This window comes from Lissotriton vulgaris, chromosome 9 (assembly GCF_964263255.1).
Source record: "Lissotriton vulgaris chromosome 9, aLisVul1.2, whole genome shotgun sequence".
Classification (NCBI taxonomy): Eukaryota; Metazoa; Chordata; class Amphibia; order Caudata; family Salamandridae; genus Lissotriton; species Lissotriton vulgaris.
In genome coordinates this window covers 647673021-647692625 of record NC_141697.1, presented here as the reverse complement: position 1 = coordinate 647692625, position 19605 = coordinate 647673021, and the positions used below count along the sequence as shown (strand labels likewise).

The 19605-nt window shown below is 45.9% G+C and overlaps 1 protein-coding gene across 3 annotated transcripts in view; it reads left to right on the top strand.

Annotated features, from left to right (window-relative positions):
* Nucleotides 1–19605, top strand: part of PCNX3 (pecanex 3) — an 873417-nt gene that overhangs the window by 662376 nt on the left and 191436 nt on the right. For all 3 annotated transcript variants that reach the window (XM_086938333.1, XM_086938332.1, XM_086938334.1), the window contains exons 27-28: nucleotides 6981–7234; nucleotides 19349–19579. In XM_086938333.1, coding sequence (XP_086794459.1) covers nucleotides 6981–7234; nucleotides 19349–19579 — 485 coding nt within the window. The remainder of the gene's footprint in view (nucleotides 1–6980; nucleotides 7235–19348; nucleotides 19580–19605) is intronic.

Genomic DNA, 19605 nt, shown 5'->3' with positions numbered 1-19605 from the left:
ATGACATATGCAGAGTCTCTTGTGGGACCTAAAGTTCCAGTGGGCGCAGCACCAGGATCATCTCTCCGACATGATCAGATCTCAGAGGAAACTACAAAGGATCTGCAATTGTGGATAACAAACAGCAGAGGCAGAACTCTCTCTCCCTTCCCCAACCAAATCTCACAGTAGTGCCAGATGTGTCATTCCTGGGATGGGGCAGCCATGTGGTAGAGGTGGAGATCAGATCATTCTTTATTTATTTATTTATTTATTTTACGTAATTTTTATAGCGCAACAAATACCCTGGGGTGTCTCGGCGCTGTGGAGCTACTGGGGTCAGTCATCCTCTCACTGGTTAAATAACCACGTTTTTAAGAGCCTGCGGAAGCTCATCAGGTTCGGGGCAGTTTTGATGGAATGTGGCAGAAGATTCCAGAGTTTTGGGGTGGCCACCAAGAAACGTCTATCTCCCCAGGTGGCCGTTCTTGTGCGTGGCACAGTGAGGAGGTTGGTATTGGCCGATCTTAATTGCCGTCTAGGAGTGTATGGCTGAAAGGCTTCCGTCAGGAACCTGGGTCCTATGCCGTGTACTGCCTTATATGCAATGCAGAGGGCCTTGAATTTAATGTGGCTCTCTACTCTCAGCCAGTGGAGTTGACGAATGCCAAGAGTGGTGGAGTTGCGGCGAGGAATGCTCAGGAGAATCCTGGCTGCCGCATTCTGGATGGATTGTAGCTTTGTTATGACACGCTTCTGGGTATGGAGAAAGAGAGCGTTTCCATAATCCATTTTGGAGAAGACTAAGGTAGAGACCAGAGTCTTCCCAGCTGAGGGAGGGAGATAAGGCAGCAGCTTCTTAATCTTTTTCAGAATAAAGAAAGAAGACGACACAACCTTGTTTGTATGAAGGTCAAATACCAACTTGCTGTCAAAAATGATTCCCAGGTTTCTGGCTTTTTCCACTGGGATAGGTGGATAGCCGAGCTTTTCCGGCCACCAGTTAGAAGACCATTCTGGAGAGAGTTTTCCAAAGGTCATAACCTCGGTCTTGTCCGATTTGAGCCTAAGACAATTAGAGGCCATCCAGGTACTGACCTCAAGCATAGCTCTCTGGAAGTTGGCTGCCACAGCGCAGCCGTCCTTATGGATGCCCAGGACCAGCTGGGTATCATCTGCATAAGATGTTAGCCGTACTCCATGTGCCTTTATTACCCTCGCTAAGTCTGCTACATAAATGTTAAATAGCATGGGACTTAGCGAGGAACCTTGTGGGACTCCACAGGGGAGTGCAGAGGTGGGTGAATAGAAATCTCCCAGCCTTACAGTCTGGGTACGGTCTGCCAGGAAAGATGAAATGAGATCCTTGGCCAGACCGCTTATGCCCAGAGCTGTGACACGGTCGACTAGGGTGACATGGTCGACCGTGTCAAAGGCCGCTGACAAATCCAAAAGGATGAGGACAGCCGCCCCCCCTGATCCATGATCGCCCTGATCTCGTCAGAGGCCTTAATCAGGGCGGTCTCTGTCCCATGCCCTTTCCTAAAGCCAAACTGCGATTCATCGAGAAGTTGGTGGGTCTCAACGAACTCTGAAAGCTGTCTATTCATCATGGATTCGCATACTTTGGCGGCAAAGGGTAGACACGCAATGGGTCTATAGCTGGCAACGGCTGTAGGGTCTAGGGAGGGTTTTTTCAGAAGGGGTTTTATAACAGCCTTCTTCCATATACTAGGAAATTGGCCTGTCTGAAATGCAGTGTTGCAGATCTCCATAAGGGGGCGTGCGATCACCTCTGTGAGTTTTTGCATCACAGTAGGAGGGCAAGGGTCCAAAGGGGAACCCGATTTAGTGGATGAAATGAGAGTGATAACGTCATCAAGTGAGGCAGGTGAAAAACATAAGAAAGGGTCATAATTATGATGAGAAGGTACCTCTTTCACACTACCGCCTCTGTGTTCAGTTTTAATATCCCCCTCAAATGAAGCATATATATCTGCCACCTTTGTGGTGAAGAAGGTGGATAAATCATTACAAAAGATCTGTGAGGGCTCTACCCCAGGGCCAGAGGGGGGGGTGGACAGAGTCGTAACAACGGAGAACAGCTCTCTGGCAGAGTTGGCGGCGGTTTCAATTTGTGCCGAAAAAAAGACCGTTTTTCGGGCTACAATTGCCTTTTTGTAAGTCATAAGGGCATCTTTATAAATTTGTCTGGCTATGGGGCAGTAAGCTTTTCTCCATCGCCTTTCTAGGTTCCTACAGTGTTGGCGATGGAGTCTTAAATCTTCATTATACCAGGCAGCCGAAGGAGATGCTCTGTTAGGTCTCGTAAGTTTTTCTGGGGCCTCTAGATCGGCGGCACTTCGGATCCAATCTTGGAAATCTGTAGCTGATAGTGCTGAAGAATTTCCTCCCTGAGGATGGGAGGAGGCAAGGGACTCTAGCATCTGAGGAATGTCAGCGTTTTTCCAAGCACGTGTCCCCACCCTAATTCGGGGTCTCGGAAGTGAAGGATGTAATGCCCGTATATTTTGCTGAAATATAATAGCCCTGTGGTCTGACCACGTGATGGGAATGATGTCCAGCACAGAGATGTCAGGATCATTAGTGAACAGACCATCAAGGGTATGTCCAGCTTGATGTGTAATGCCCTTAACTAATTGGTGAAGTCCTAAATTAGCGAGGTCAGTCGTTAGTTGAATTGTATCAGAATTATCCTTCTCTTCCAAATGAAAATTTAAATCTCCAATGGTCTGGTCTCCAATGGAATCTGTACTCAACATAAACATGCTGGAGCTCCAAGCGATCCAGCTTCCATTGAAAGCCTTCCTACCCTCCATTAAGGTTAGGCTGGTTCAAATGTTCACAGACAACATCACTGCCATGTGGTACTGCAACAAACAGGGCGAGGTGGGGATTGGACCCTGTGCCAAGAGGTCCTGCATCTTTGGAAATGGCTGGAATAGCAGGGCATATCCCTGGTGGTTCAAAACCTTGCAGGTTCCCTGAACCCCAGGGCAGAAAAACTCACCTATCGATGTCTTGCAGATCACAAATGATGCCTCCATCCGAACGTGGCGTAAGGTCTCTTTCAGCAGTGGGGAGCACCTTGGTTCGATCTGTTCAGCTCCGTAGAACGCGCAATGTCAGCAGTTTTACGAGCTGGAGTTTCCAATGCAGCTCTGACTCTCAGATGATTTTCTTCTTCAGTGGAGCTCAGGCCTTCTGAACGCCTGCCTACCCATACCACTTCTTCCCAGAGTTCTCAAGAGATCAGGAACAACAGGTCCCAAGGCATCCATGTGGCTCCGGACTGGGTACGGAGAGTGGTATCCAGAGTGTCTCCGCACGATCATCGATCATCCAATCAGGCTGCCTCTTTAGGAGGATCTTCTCTCGTTGCAGCAGCGGAGGGTTCTCCACCCGAACCTGTCAACTCTTCACCTTCTTGCATGGAGATTGAGCAGCGACAGTTGACAGCTTTCGACCTTCCACCCAAAGTCTGCATTGGTTTTCTAGCAGCCAGGCGTCCCTCCACCAAAACGGTGTACGCCTGCTGGTGGAACAAATTTGTATTGGACAGAAAAGTTTCTTGACCCTCCTTCTTTTTATCCTTACACAGCAGGGCTCTGCTCTGGGTACTTTACAGGGTTACATTTCTGCTCTGTCTGCCTTTTTGCGACTGCCAGACCAACCCTCTTATTTTGAGTCCCCTATTGTACATTGGTTTCTCAAAGGTCTCGTACATATCTTACTACTGCCTCCTTTCATTTTGCCTCTGTGGGACCTTAATTTGGTTCTCACATTTCTGATGCGTGCTTCCTTCGAGCCTTTTCATAATTGTCCCCTCTGACTGCTCACCATCAAGACAGCCTTTCTAGTGGCAATCACATCTGCCTGGAGGGCGAGTGAGTAGCAAGCGTTATCATCAAGCCTCCATTCCTGTCTATATTTCCAGACAAGTTGGTGCTTAGTGCTAGGGTTTCTTTCCTGCTGAAAGTGGTAGCACCATTCCATGTGGGCCAATCCATCACCTTGCCCACTTTCTACCCTCCTCCACACCCCTCAAAAGAAGAGGAACGACTCCGAAGTCTGGACTGCACTAGAGAGTTCCGGTGGACAACCAACTCTTCGTAGGGCATGTTGGAGCGAAAAAGGATCGGGCACTACAGAAGCAAACCATTTTGCACTGGGTCGTTCTCTGTATTTAATCTGCCACACTCTGGCCAAAAAGCAGCCCCCGAGGGCTTAAAGCAGTGGTCCCCAAACTGTGCGCCATGGCTTCTTGGGGAGCCATCAAACCTAGCCAGGGGAGCAGCGCACCAAGCACTTTAATGCATTTAGTGTTGAAGGAGCTGTTGGCTTTCAGTTAAACTAATTAGACTTAAACGCATTATGTTGATTTGTAAGTGAAATGCTTAAAGCTGTTAACGTAGTGCTTAATTGATGGCATGACGAGGGAGATGACCTCCATATCTCCCTTAATCCCCATGTTCCAACACTCGCAAAGTAAGCGGAAGATGCCCGATTTATTTTGTTAGATTCGTTAATAGTTTTTTTTTTCAAATGCATTTTACGCCAGTACAAGTTATCAGGAAAGTACAGTTGTCTTGTCTATTAAACACATTAAGTATTGACACTTGTATTTGAACCATAGGTACTTCCAGTACACATTGCTTTCAGTACATACACATTTCCAGACAGGCCTGCTCTCTTCTTAAGCACAGGGACGTAAAGCACCATATATGGCATAATGCCACCATTTAGAAGCAAGAAAGAGGAACGTTTAAAAAAAAATCAGAGGAATTTATTTGGCTTTTATTGATTTGGAGGCAATTTTAGGGAGGAGACAGCAAAAATAAAGCTGTATCTCTTTTTAAAAATCCTGAGTCACCGTGCTGAGACAGGTGTGTTGGCACGTATGACATGGGTAGAAATGGAAGTGCATGCAAATATTCTTCAAGTGCAGAACACCTTGGCAATGAGTCCTGCATGCATAGGGGTGCTAACTAGCACTGTATATGGGATAAAAAAAGTTTGAGAGGGTACTCGAAAAAAGGCATGTGCAAAGAAATGTAACTAGGAATATTTTATGAGAGATGCCGCCTTTGTAATACAAAACACCTTGCATATATGATTATAGTACCCTAATCAGCCTCATCCCAATTATTTTCAGAGAGAAAAATGCAAGTACCCCCGAGGCCGGGCTTACATCCCCCCCACCCTCCCAAAAAGGTAACAGTGGGAAGCCACAGGCTTAAGGGCTCGAAAAAGTTTGGGAACCACTAGCTTAAGGGCTCATTCCACCAGGGCTAAAGTTGCGACCACTGCGTTAGTATGTAGAGTACCAGTCCTGGACATCTGCCAGGCAGCAACGTGGGTGTCCCTGCACACTTTGATCAAACATTACAGCCTGTACAGTCGGGTCTGCAGGGATAGGTATGTCACCTGTTCGGTCCTGTAGGACTTTATAGTTTAGCATTTGTCCGCAGCCCACCTCCGGGGATGGTATCACTTGGGTATCTGCGCCCGGATAGCTCTATCAGATAAACAAGTTACTTGCCTTCAGTAATGCATTATCAGGTAGAGAAGATCAAGCTGCCTATTCCTTACTGATCCACCCATCCTCCCTGCTCTGTGAACAAGTTTCTAGGGTCAGGGCTGATCCCTTTCAGGGCCTTAGTTTGGACACACTAGTGTCAGTGCACATGGCATGGAGAGTCGTGGAAAGTAACTAACCTCAATACGCTGAGGTGGCACCTATATAGGTTACTCGAACGTCCCTTCCAGCGTGGACGACGCCAAGCGGAGGCGATAGACTCCTTCCTGTGCGTAGGGGTACTGCTCACGCAAAAATCATCTGTATTCAGTCTGATGCCTGGTAAATTCGAAAGTAAGGAATCTGCAGCTAGATCTTGTCTCTACCAGATAATGCGTTACCGAAGGTAAGTAACTTGTTCGATTTTACCTGTAAATTGGATTTTGAATATCTATTAAACAAGTCTTCAAAATAGGTTTGTAGCTGCTTCCAAAATGGAATTAGTATTAAGTGTGATAATGTTACCCAGTGTTTTCCTATATTACAGCCAGTCTTGCCTCACAGAAAATGTTCTTTTGAAGGTTTTTAACTGTAATGACATGGTTAACATTAAATTCCTTCATACCCTTCGTTTAAACACCATACACCCTGCATTCTGACAATATGGTCTACTTAGGGGTGACTTATAAATATTTAGGAAGTAAGGTTTTTACCCGTCAGAAGTGTTTATTTTGACAGGTCAAATTTGCAGTTTTAAAACTGCAAAAGCTAGGCCACACATGATAGGCCTGCAGACTTGTTCGCATTGTCACATGGAAAGATGTCACAATCGGGGATGCAGTACACAAGTGGCATTTAACTTTCAGGTCTGGGGGGCTTAAAGATAAGCCAGTTGGTATACCAGTTTCATCATATTGAAATGGGAAGGACAGGCACTCTACCACTGGTTAGCAGTAACAAAGTGCAGAGTTCTACAACCAGGAAAAAATAGGGTTCCGACAAAAAAAAACAAAAAAAAGTGACCCTCAGAAAGGACAAATTTCCAACAAGCAGTAGGAGCTTTCTGACTATTATCTACTTAATCACGCAGATATTGGGGCATTGAAGTGGAACTCTTCCCAGAACTGATGTTAAAGGTGATTTAGTTAACTGGGGCACTGTAGCTTATGACTTGGAAATTAGTGGAAAGAGTTGATAAGGCTGAGGTTGTCTGGTCACAGTACTAGTTTGTGAGTGAATAATGTGAACAGAAAATGGGAAGGAATCAAGTATACTTAGTGTTTTTAATCATAATAAAATAGTTCCGCTTGCATGAGAATATCCTGTCCGTCAAGAGATGCTTGCATTGCATAGCATGTCTCCCCAATAGCACTTCCAATGTGCCAAATGTTATGAAATTGATATCAGGCTCTGCATGCCACGAGTTCTGCATCTCATCTGTAATCTACCCCACTCTGCACAGGGACCTACTGCCAGCAACGGGAGGTCGAGGCCATTACAGAAGGTGTTGAAGAGGACGAGGGCTGTTGTTGTTGTGAACCAGGTCATCTGCCATATATGCTGTCCTTCAACGCTGCTTTTGGCCAGCGCTGGCTGGCTTGGGAGGTGGCTGCCACGAAGTATGTGCTGGAGGGGTACAGCATCAGCGACAACAATGCAGCATCCATGCTTCAAGTGTTTGACCTGCGGAAAATCCTCATCACTTACTATGTCAAGGTAATGGTACTATGGTTGGTGCGGTTTGGTTTGTAAGTGCATAAACAATCATGCGTGGGTCAGTAAGGAGATCAGAATCTAAGGAGGCAAAACCTGTATTTGCATCTATTCACTTCCTAAATAAACTAGAGGTCGAATTTCTAATTCTAACTGATTTTGTAGTCTTCCATCACCATTTTGAAGTATGCTTTGTACCATTCAGAATTAACTAGCAAGAATGATTAGTGGCAAACTGAGGTATGTGATGCTCATTACAAGTGCAGGAAGTTGACTCTTTATAAGATATACCAAAATGAGGTATACAGTGTAAGAGTCATGGTATTCTCTTCTGAGTGGACAGGGACTTGCTCTAACAATCCCAAGATGCTCTTCTAGGGGGTAGTGTGATCAAACAGACTTAGGCTCATCAGAAAGGAGTCTGCAAAATACACAGTCAATAAATGATGCACCAGACTCAATAAGGAAATCCACACCAATTTATAAAATAACACATATCTTTTTGTATGTTTAGGCACCAGAATCAATATGATCAGGCTAGTATGTTTTGCAGGAGAAATAATTTACATTTAAAAAAGTCAACATTTAGTGCATTTTTCAGAAGCCGCAATGTTATCCTATGGGAGAAAGAACAAGTACCGAATTCAGGTAGAGTACAGCGACTTAAGAAACCAATCTCCTGGGCTTAAGGTGAGTCTAGGGCAAGGTCCAAGGCAGCACCAGCAGGTCACTTCCAGCTGCACTAGTGCAGCCAAGTGCAGAGGTGCAATACAGTGTCAGGTGTCCCAATGTTAGTCTATGGGGATCAGTCATTGTGAAAAGAGGCTGCAGGTTTGACCCCTGGACTGAAACAACCAGAGGGTTTGATCCTTGCGATGCTAGGGGACAGGGAGCACCAGTGATCTTCTCAGGCCGGCTGCAAGAGTGTCTTAGATGTGTCTTGTTTCTTCGTCCCGAAAAGGGGGTGGTGATGAACAGAGTGTCTGAATTAAGCAGACCACTCTTACCCAGTCCAAAGATCAGGGCTTGATCCATCACCGTTATTTAGCTCACTGCACCATCCCAGCTCAGAACCTGGCTATATGCAAATCAGTCTGTCCCTGGCCCAGTGCATCATGGGAACAGGGCAGACTAACCACCAAGCCAATTCTTCACCAGAAAGGAGACAAGCTTGCGGGGACCGGTTTCTGGCATTTCAGCCGTCGTCGGCCCGGCTTGCTTGAATCCTGATGGTGCAGTGAGCAAGGGACTCATGTCTGAGTATACCCTGCCACACCTATAGTGGCCAAAAACGATTCAGAAAAGGGGGTGGTGATGAACAGAGTGTCTGAATTAAGCAGACCACTCTTACCCAGTCCAAAGATCAGGGCTTGATCCATCACCGTTTTTTAGCTCACTGCACCATCCCAGCTCAGAACCTGGCTACATGCAAATTAGTCTGTTCCTGTCCCAGTGCATGATGGGAACAGGGCAGGGTATACTCCGACATGAGTCCCTTGCTCACTGCACCATCAGGATTCAAGCAAGCCGGGCCGACGGCGGCTGAAATGCCAGAAACCGGTCCCCGGAAGCTTGTTTCCTTCCCAGTATAAGAATTGGCTTGCCCTGTTCCCATCATGCACTGGGAAAGGAACAGACTAATTTGCATGTAGCCAGGTTCTGAGCTGGGTTGGTGCAGTGAGCTAAAAAACGGTGATGGATCAAGCCCTGATCTTTGGACTGAGTAAGAGTGGTCTGCTTAATTCAGACACTCTGTTCATCACCACCCCCTTTTCTGAATCATTTTGTCCACCATAAGCGTGGAAGGGTATACTCAGATGTGAGTCCCTTGCTCATTGCACCATCAGGATTCAAGCAAGCCGGGCCGACGACGGCTGAAATGCCAGAAACCGGTCCCCGGAAGCTTGTTTCCTTCCCAGTATAAGAATTGGCTTGGTAGTTTGGTTTGCCCTGTTCCCATCATGCACTGGGACAGGAACAGACTAATTTGCATGTAGCCAGGTTCTGAGCTGGGATGGTGCAGTGAGCTAAAAAACGGTGATGGATCAAGCCCTGATCTTTGGACTGGGTAAGAGTGGTCTGCTTAATTCAGACACTCTGTTCATCACCACCCCCTTTTCTGAATCATTTTGTCCACCATAAGCGTGGAAGGGTATACTCCGATGTGAGTCCCTTGCTCATTGCACCATCAGGATTCAAGCAAGCCGGGCCGACGACGGCTGAAATGCCAGAAACCGGTCCCCGGAAGCTTGTTTCCTTCCTAGTATAAGAATTGGCTTGGTAGTTTGGTTTGCCCTGTTCCCATCATGCACTGGGACAGGAACAGACTAATTTGCATGTAGCCAGGTTCTGAGCTGGGATGGTGCAGTGAGCTAAAAAACGGTGATGGATCAAGCCCTGATCTTTGGACTGGGTAAGAGTGGTCTGCTTAATTCAGACACTCTGTTCATCACCACCCCCTTTTCTGAATCATTTTGTCCACCATAAGCGTGGAAGGGGTATACTCAGATGTGAGTCCCTTGCTCATTGCACCATCAGGATTCAAGCAAGCCGGGCCGACGATGGCTGAAATGCCAGAAACCTGTCCCCGGAAACTTGTTTCCTTCCCAGTATAAGAATTGGCTTGGTAGTTTGCTTTGCCCTGTTCCCATCATGCACTGGGACAGGAACAGACTAATTTGCATGTAGCCAGGTTCTGAGCTGGGATGGTGCAGTGAGCTAAAAAACGGTGATGGATCAAGCCCTGATCTTTGGACTGGGTAAGAGTGGTCTGCTTAATTCAGACACTCTGTTCATCACCACCCCCTTTTCTGATTTGTTTCTTCGTCAGGTAGCACCCTCGTTTGAGGGGGCCAGCTCACAGAGGCTGAATAAGGCAGCGCAGGATAGTCCATCAGGGGCAAAACCAAAGTGGACTCTGTCCCCTGAGAGTTTGGGGACCACGCTCACACCGTTAGGCCTCTTTGATGCTGGCTAGGGTGCAGTGATGCTTGGCGGCGGCAGTTTCTGGTGGGTTTAAAGTCCTCACGGTTTCTACTTGGGGTGCCTGCAGAATGCTGGATAGCTGTTCCACTGGAGTCCCTGGGTCTTTGTTGAAGGCAAGAAGTCATCCCATGCTTTGGGAGGGACAACAGCTTGCAGGATGAGATGGCTTTCTACGGGAACAGCAGACATGCCAGCAGGGCTGGGGCCACGTCAGGTACCCTTTGTCAGTCTTTGCTTTCATGGCTCTTCAGTGTCCTTCTTTGTAGGTCAGCAGGATCTGCTTTACTGCTTCCAGGGGTCCCCTAAATACTGGATTTAGGGGCATTGGCGGGGGGGGGCTGTAGGGTAGTAGCCAATGGAATACCTAACCCTGTGGTCACTATGCCCCCATATGACCACTCTCTGTAGGAAGTGTAAATAACCATGCCCCAGAGTTCCTAAGTTTGCCATCACCAAGACGGCTAACTTTGAAATGTCGCCTCCACTTCAGGCAGCCCACCTCAGGGGTAGTACTAGCCTGAGCGTGGTCACGCCTATCTGACTAGCTAATTTTCCCGCCTGCTTGCGTGCCAGAGGGCTCTGAATGCAGAGGGTTGGCTTCCTCTCCTGCAAGGGAAGCCAGATTTGAATATCGAAGACGGTGGGCTCTTTGAAGCTCAACTGTCAACGAACGCTAATCTGCAGGTCATCCTGTGGGAGGGGGTCTAAACACCCTCTCCCCGAACAGGCTTTGTTTCTGATCTTCTTAGAGCACAGGCCCTCATCCTTGGTGATCAGAAGCTTGTCTCTGGTGACAGGCTGGTGAAAATCAGTCTGCACACCAGTAGCTGGTAGATTTTCAGGGGGCATCTCTAAGGTGCCCTCTTAGGTGCATATATTAATAAATCCAACGCAAGCATCAGTGTGGGTTTATTAAAATGAAATGTTCGATACTGAACATCCCTATTTTCAGTGAAGTCACCATGTAGCTTGGGAACTCGTTTTCACTAGTGTCCAGCGCATTCTTTTAAAATTGCTTCCCTGATCACTTGTACTGGTAGGTTTTGAACTGAGCAACACAGGGGCATGCCGTTATGCCCTCACATGTAGTATAGTGCACCCTGCCTTAGGGCTGTAAGGCCTGATTTAGGGGTGACTTGCCTATACTGCATGCAGTGTCTGTAGGCATGGCACACAGTCTGTGTGTCATGTTGTGTTTTCACTTTAGTCTGCACCAAGTCATGCTGCCTTCAGTGGGCAGTTTGTATGAGTATGAGCTTGGGTAGCATCATTCGTGCTGCAGCCCTTGGGGACCTTGTTTGCTACCTTAAGCCCTAGGTTACTAGGTACTTACAGAGGGTACTACATTTATTGCCAATTGGGGTACAATTGCACAGTTTTTAAAAGATATTTGGCACTGGGGACCTCGTTATGAGGACTTCCATTCGAAATTACATCAAATACCAGACAAAAAGGGGGGAGGTGAGGGGCACTTTCCTCCAACAAGAAAAATAAGTTTGGGTTGAAGGAAAAGAGAAAGTGATGAACCTGTAATACTCTCCAAAGAGAAACCATGCACTGAATGTAGGAACCATGCACTGGAAATTTGAAGTTTAAGCAGAACTGGTTATATGATCGGGTAATTGCCTGCCCTGAAACTATCATACCAGAGTTTGGAAATTTGCTGTCAAGTAACAGAACTTTGTGGTTTTGAGACTATACTTTTTGTAGAATGACCCAATTCCAGTCAGCATTTCAAGAGACTTGTTATCACAGACAATGCATGATGGTCAGGATTCCACCAAGTAAATGCTATGTGTCAACCTGGACACTACGAACCGCTTTGGCAGACCTTTTGTTACTAGTTTCTGATGGATACATCTGCCTGCGGATTCTCACCTTTTGAATATCCCAATGCACCAGCATTTCACAGAAACGTTTCTTGACCGCTCTTCCACTTCTACAAGGACGTCACAATGCCTGTGGCTCAGCCTGTGGCTCCATGTGATGTAATTGGAGTCATAAGAGGCGCTTGTCGGGGTTCCGACGTCCGTTCTCTTTTTGCCTTGCCTCCGACGAGTAACTAGTTTTTTGATAGGCTCTCCATTGGGTTTGGAGTTTTTCAAAATGTATTTCCGGAAATTACTACGTTTTTGCTGGAAACGTTTCTCCACCAGCTATGCAGAGTGTGTGTGCGGTTCAAATATCAGTCACTGATGCTCATGATGGTTGTCTTTTGTGTTTTAGTTCAGACCACAACGCTGACGTCTGTTCAGCATGCCAAACGGTGAGCACTGAAGGAGAGAGAAATTAAGCCCTTCATGACCAAGGCAAAGCAAAAGAAGAGAGGACGTTGGAGAAGCCACGTAGAGCAATGTGTAGTAATCCGCAAACGCCTGAGCGATGGCAGAAGTACACTGGGTGAGACAGTGTCCATCGGTGGTCTCTGGGATAACTCTACATGCCAAGAGCCGGGTTGCCAACCAATACAGTAACTTCCCATTCCTATCCCCCCCACCCTTATACCCGCACCATGGATGCACACCGAATCTGTTTTGCTGCTTCCAAGGAAAGGATTTTAATCTCGTCCTGAATCAGTGACAGCTGCCTGGTGCGCTGCTGTACGGCACAGTGAAACGCTGTGACTCTAAGGGAATGGCCCGAGATTCTAGTTGCTTGACGCTTGACACATTGGTACTTTGCTTTTTTGTCTTGGCCTAAGTATACTCTTAGCGTGTTCTTGCATGCCACCCAAAGAATACCTGGCGATTGCACCACCTCAGCATTAAGTTGGAAATGGTGTGTGACGTCATGCCCTACAGAGTGTCTAAAACGTTTTGTCTTGAAGAGGCCAAGACTTGAGGCACCACATAGGATGGCAGACTGCGTTAGCCTCTCGAATGTGGAGTTATCTTGGGGCATGATCAGAAATCCCTTGGGGAATCTGAATGTGAGACACTAAGAGAGCATCTGCGGCTGGTATGAAGAGCATGTCAAGGCGGGCATGTGTATGATAAGCTGCAAAAGTGTGCGTATACTGTTGCTGTCTGGGGTTCCAGATCCTTCATGTATCACAGAGACCCAGAGCGTTCATCCAATTTTGTAGAGATCTGGCTCTGTTAAGACGTCTGTCAGAGGTATGGCCAGTGGAATCCATTTAAGGATCAAAGACCGCATTTAAATCGCCTCGTATAAGAGTAAGACCAGGCTGTAGTTGTGGCACCAATGAGTGTGGTCAGGAAGGCTTCTAAAGCCACAGGGGTGTTGCAGGGATTCTGCTCCGAGACAGAACTGTGCTCAGAGATTCGGGACCTCAGTGAATTAGGGTGTGCTAAGAACTCACTGTATTACCCAAAATCCCCTACCAGACTAGCATCAGTGTCACATTAGCTCTTAGTCCTATAGCAAAGAAACCAATGATTAGACAACCCAGAACATGCGACTTAGGTTACCTCGGGTAAAGTGGAAAACATGAGAACTCTTTCGTTATACTCTCATACCAGTCCAGAACAGGGAGTAAAGTGAGACACGTGCAAGTTTAAAATATTTATTAAACGCCGTGATCTCAAGTGCAGCATTTTAGCTAATACAGGCAGACATATTATGAGAAATAAGATTGTCAGCATAGTTACTATTCCATAAAATACAAAGGGAGAAAGCATGTTATAATGCTAAATGAAACAGGCTAAATATGTACCTATATTTCACCCTCCCTTGCTAGTAGGTTATTTTATAACTACAGAAGGTCTCTTGGGTTTACATAGGCGACCCCATACCTCAAGATATGCAGAAGTGGATCACATAGAGTTCTGCACCAGCTCTCAGCATACAAATGTTCTCCAAGTGTGTGTGATCATGCCTACGCAGTGCATTATTAAACGCGCCAATCAGAGGTGGCCACAGCTGCATATGTGTTATGTCTAGAACGTGCGCTGATCAGTCCGAACAAGAACGACAGTGTTGAAATAACCTTGAAGGCCTCGGCACTCACTGTTCAGACTAAGCTTACCAAGCAAGGCTACTAATGTAGAAGAACACGTTATTCTTGTGTGAAGCAAAACACTCTGCTAAACTCTAAACAATTAATAAAGTATGTGCCGTGTGCAAAAGGCAGCAGAAAGGAAAAATTGTGTTTAAACTTCTAATAAGCTCATCTCAACCTAACACTGTGTGAATGCAAGGCTCAGCCCCACAACAGGGGTGTAAATGCACTAAAGGTTCAGAGGGCTCTCCTCTATTATGCCTGATAGAGCGATATATTGACCCTGGGAATCAGTTCAATTCTGGTTCACTACCTTAAAGGAGCGATGCAAGAGGATTGCCAAAGCCTAGGAACCTCTAGCAAACCCAGCGTGATGCACTCTGTCATAGCCCTGCCAAGCTAGAAACTGACACTTTGTGCCCATAAGATGGGTCTCTTGCAACATCGGAATAAAAGGAAGTGAGCATTGGGCATAGCCAACACTGCAGAGCGCTTGATCTGGTCCAGAAGACCATTAACATTCCACAGCATAACACTGTAGGGAATGTTGTGGCCCGGGATAACAGTATGGGCAGGAGCCAGAGGTGACGAGCCTTCACTTGAACAATTGAATCATTAAACCCTACTTGAGGATGTGTGCGTGTGGGAGACCCGCTGCCAATTCTGCGATGTCACGTCAGTGCTACAACCGAAGAGAAAAAAGATACAGAAACAGAATAAAGTCCTATAATAAAAAAAGCAAGAAAGATCTAGATAGGATACATAACCTACATATGTCAATAGTAGGTAGGGTAAATTACATAAATTACTTCCAAAGTTTTTATATTTATTTAGAACGATCCCTCTGTTCTATAACTGTATATGGTTTAATTCAATAGAGTCAATGATTAATCGATTTGTTTGGTCACAGGGTAAGACAAGGAGAGCGTTAAGATTCATGTCATTACCAAGGGATAGGGGGGATGGTCGCTCCCAGATATGAGACTATATTATTGGGCCGCAGCCCTCCAGCAAATGATAGGTCTTATAGGGGGGGCAGAGACGGACTCGGAGATACACTTGGGCTCATCAACAGTGTATGGTTTGGTCTTTGGGGAAGAGGTTCAGAATGTTCTCTTAAAGTTTATGGAACCAAGCTACTTTAAGAGAACAAGATTCAAGACAGTAGATGCGGCATTCCGGGTATGGAAGGCTTTTAAAAAAAGCGCTGGACTCGGGAGGTTTAATCAGAATATTATACTAGATAATAACCCTACACTACCGCAAGAAATTTTCGCAGATTCAACTTTTAAGGATTGGAACCGGATGGGAGTAAAAAAAGTGGGAGACCTGTTAGGATCAACGGGGGTGCGGCAGTTTTCAGAAATACAACAGGAATTTGGCGTCACTTCTAGGAGTTTTTTCAAGTATTTACAAATGAGAAGCTTTTTAGTTAGTAAAACAGGACGACTGCGGGGATTTGAGGATAATACAATACTGAAGCTTTTTGAGCAGGGGTATGGTTGTACGATTAAAAGGATTTATGCGGAACTTATAGAAAATAGAAAGGACGACATAGAAAAATTTGAATTGAAATGGGAGAATAAGATAGGGATACCAAAGGGTTTCTTTGTAAAATCACTACGGCTTGGACAGGAGATATTATGTGCGGCAGCATTACAAGCCCAACACTATAAAACACTCTATAGGTTGTACTATACGCCAGCAAGAATAGCACAGTGGGGGGGGTACACAGGGGATCACTTGTCCACGCTGCGACATCACAGATGGGGATATGGCACATATTTTTGCAAAATGTCCTAACCTGATCCCCCTGTTAGGAGCTATCGAAACCTTTTTTTTTTTTAGATCACTAAATTGCAGGGTTAAACTGACAACAGATGTGATTTTATTAGGAGTAGGGAGCGATATAATACAATCGCAGTATGAATACCTCCTGTTCGTAGCCATGGCAGTGCTAAGATTATGTATATCCTCTGCGTGGCGGGATAGAGCACCACCCACTATGCAGCAGTGGATAGCAAGATTGCTACATATCTATAACTTGGAAAAGGAGATATATGCCAGAAAGGGGAAAAAGGGGAGAATACTAGGGTTGCGTATATGGAAACCGATCACAGATTGGAAATGTGGAAATGAAAGAGTAGAGCTATAATTGGCTTAACTTGTGTTTTTTCTTTTTTCTCTCTTCTTTCTCTTTTTCTTCTTGCTTCTTTGTATTTGCATTTTTGTTAAATGTTGGGATTGCTACGATTTTTTCCGAATGTCTCTCAATCACGTTACATATCATCTGGTTTCAATATTTACTGTATAGATACACAGGATGAATTGCGTTCATAATAGATATACCTCTCTTTCTGATTTTCTCTTATCTTTTCTTTTTCTATTTTTCTTTAGTCTTATATGGTTTAAGTTGTTCTGTGCGGGGGGGTGGGAGCGAATAAATGTTGTGAAAATTTTGAATAAAAATATTTTTTTTAAAAAGGAACGTTCGACATCCCGCGGACATCGTTTTTCATCAGAAAATTGATTTTTTTGGACTGTACTAAAAATTATTCAAAATGTCGATTGGATCGTGCCTCATGTTGAATAACCACTTTTTAAACCCTCACAGTGACCAAAATTGCCATTTTTACAGAGTTTTGCTTACTCGGAAGCTTCAATTTTGACCAATTTCAGGCACAGAAATGACTTTAAACACAATTATTTCAGTTGAAAAAGTAATAATTCACATCCAACAGTAATATACAGTCAAAAGATTAAATGTTAAAATTTCATCAAAATTGACCATTTTGGGAGCATTCGACAAGTCCGCGGACATCGTTTTTCATTGGAAAATTGATTTTTTGGACTGTACCAAAAATGATTCAAAATGTCAATTGGATCGTGCCTCATGTTGAATAACCACTTTTTAAACCCTCACAGTGACCAAAATTGCCATTTTTACAGAGTTTTGCTTACTAGGAAGCTTCAATTTTGACCAATTTCAGGCACAGAAATGATTTTAAACACACTCATTTTAGTTGAAAAAGTAATAATTCACATCCAACAGTAATTTACAGTCAAAAGATTAAATGTTAAAATTTCATCAAAATTGACCATTTTGGGAACGTTCGACATGTCCGCGGTCCGCATGTCCTCATCATGGGCCCAAACCCAGAAACCTGGCCCGCCTCCCCCACGGACCACACACGCAACCTGGGAATCATCCTGGACTCGGAGCTCAAAATGGACCGCCAGAACAACTCCGTCTCGTCCTCCTGCTTCCACACCCTCTGCCTCCTAGGTAAGGCCTTCAAATTGATCCCCTTCGAACACAGAAAGACCGTCACTCACGCCCTGGTCACCAGCAGGCTCGACTACGGCAATGCACTCTATGCCAGAATAAACAAAAACCTCACCCACAAGCTACAGAACATCCAAAACGCTGCCGCAGGACTGGTCCTCAACCTGCCAAGCCACTGCCTCATCTCCCAGCACCTGCGCACACTCCACTGGCTCCCCATCGAAGCTAGAGTCACCTTCAAGATGCTAACCCACGCTCACAAGGCCCTCCATGACACCGGACCTGCATACCTGAACAACCGACTCAAATTCCACACGCCCCAAAGGACCCTACGATCAGCACAGCTCTCCTACGCCGGGGTCCCCCGCACCAAAAAAGACCAGATCGGGAGGCCGCTCCTTCTCCATCTTCCGTGCGGCCAGTGCCTGGAAGGACCTTCCGCTTCACCTCAGACAGATAACATTGCTCCCCATCTTCGCAAGAAACCTCAAAACCTGACTCTTCAACAGACCCCCTTCTTGATGGACTGGAATCTGCGAACCCCCCCACACCCCCAGCGCCTTGAGACCCTTAAGGGTGAGTAGTCGCGCTTAACAAACACCTGATTGGATTTGATTTGATTTGATTTTAATGTAGGGGAGAGGAGGAAGGGATACTGAGCTGGCCCACTAGTTCCCTTGCTCGGTCAGCACTGACATCAAAAGGAGTGGCACTCCATGCCTGTTCTTGGGAAGTGTGGCGCTAGAGCCCATGGCCGCGCACATGCCTAGGTCGTGCCCCCCCATCCAGGCCTCTTTTTTGAGGTGCCACCACACCTCACTCTTCACTCACGCAGGACATCGCAGGCCTCCCATCTCGGGGTCATCTCCTCCACTCTCCGGTACTCCGATCCGTGTCGCTGGCCGAATAGCTAGTCAGGGGTCAGAACCTCCATTTTGTGTGTCAGTCTGATTCCGAGTGTGGGTCTTGTTGCCGAAGTTCCAAGCCTCAGTCACTGCACCTCTCCGGTAGTGTTAGCTGTCTGGGCTAGAATGAGGCCAGGCCCATGCAGAAAACGCCAGGCACTGCAGCTGATAGTGGCCGTTGATGGAGGGGTCCAGAGCACTCTGAGTGCGAATGCCTTCTTGAGACCCAAAGCCATGTCCATAACAGTTTTTTTTTAAATGTCATCACAGCAGGCGCAAGGCTGTTCAGCATGGCTAAAAAAATATTAGCAAAGCCAATAGTTCTTATAGCCAATACCTATTGGCTTTGTCAGTTCTTCTTCAGCATTGTTTAACATTAGTTCCTAAGAGTAGTTATTTCCCTTCCTCCATTGTTTTCTATGAGACTATATTTGCAGGACCTGTGAGTAGCCATGTGTGGTGCTTGGCTTACTCAGAGGTTGAAATATATTTGCACCTGTTTGACACTTTTAGGGCTGTAGTGACTTTAGAAGTGTAGTTTGTGAATAGCAATGGTCTTACTCATTTGTGGGTGTGTTTCTATCAGCATGTTCCTCCCTAAGCTCTTTTTAAATTCCCATAAACCTCTTCCATTTAGTAGTAAGTATTCCCCATTTTACTGCCACTCCAGCTTGTTTCCCGGACAATTACTTATAAAAACATTTACTTAAGTGTGCAGCAATCTCTGCCACGATGGCAGAGATCACCGCACAGAAAAGATAGGAGAGGTGGTGCCTTTAGCTTATGTTTGGGAATAATATTTTGTGGTACGTGAGTAGTACAACTGCACCATCAATCTACATACTTCAAAATGCAGTGCATGATTAGGCATCTATATCTCTCTATTTACCTCAGTAACTTATGCATGACCAACTAAACTTGCATTAATTCTGTCCCTTCCCAAAAGCACCATTCTCACACTTGCTGGTTCCTTTTCCCAGAGCATCATCTACTATGTGACTCGTTCCCCCAAGCTGGAAGGATGGCTGACCAGCGAGGGAATTCAGGACGCTCTTCGGCCCTGCACGGTTCCCAATTATACAGACAGCGACCCCACCTTCAACCTAAACATCGATGAGGACTATGACCACCGCATGGCTGGTGTTACGCTATCCTCCTTCTGCAATGTGTACCTGGACTGGATCCAGTACTGCGCTGGACGCAGGGAGAAGGTAGGGAATGTTTAAGTAGTTGGACA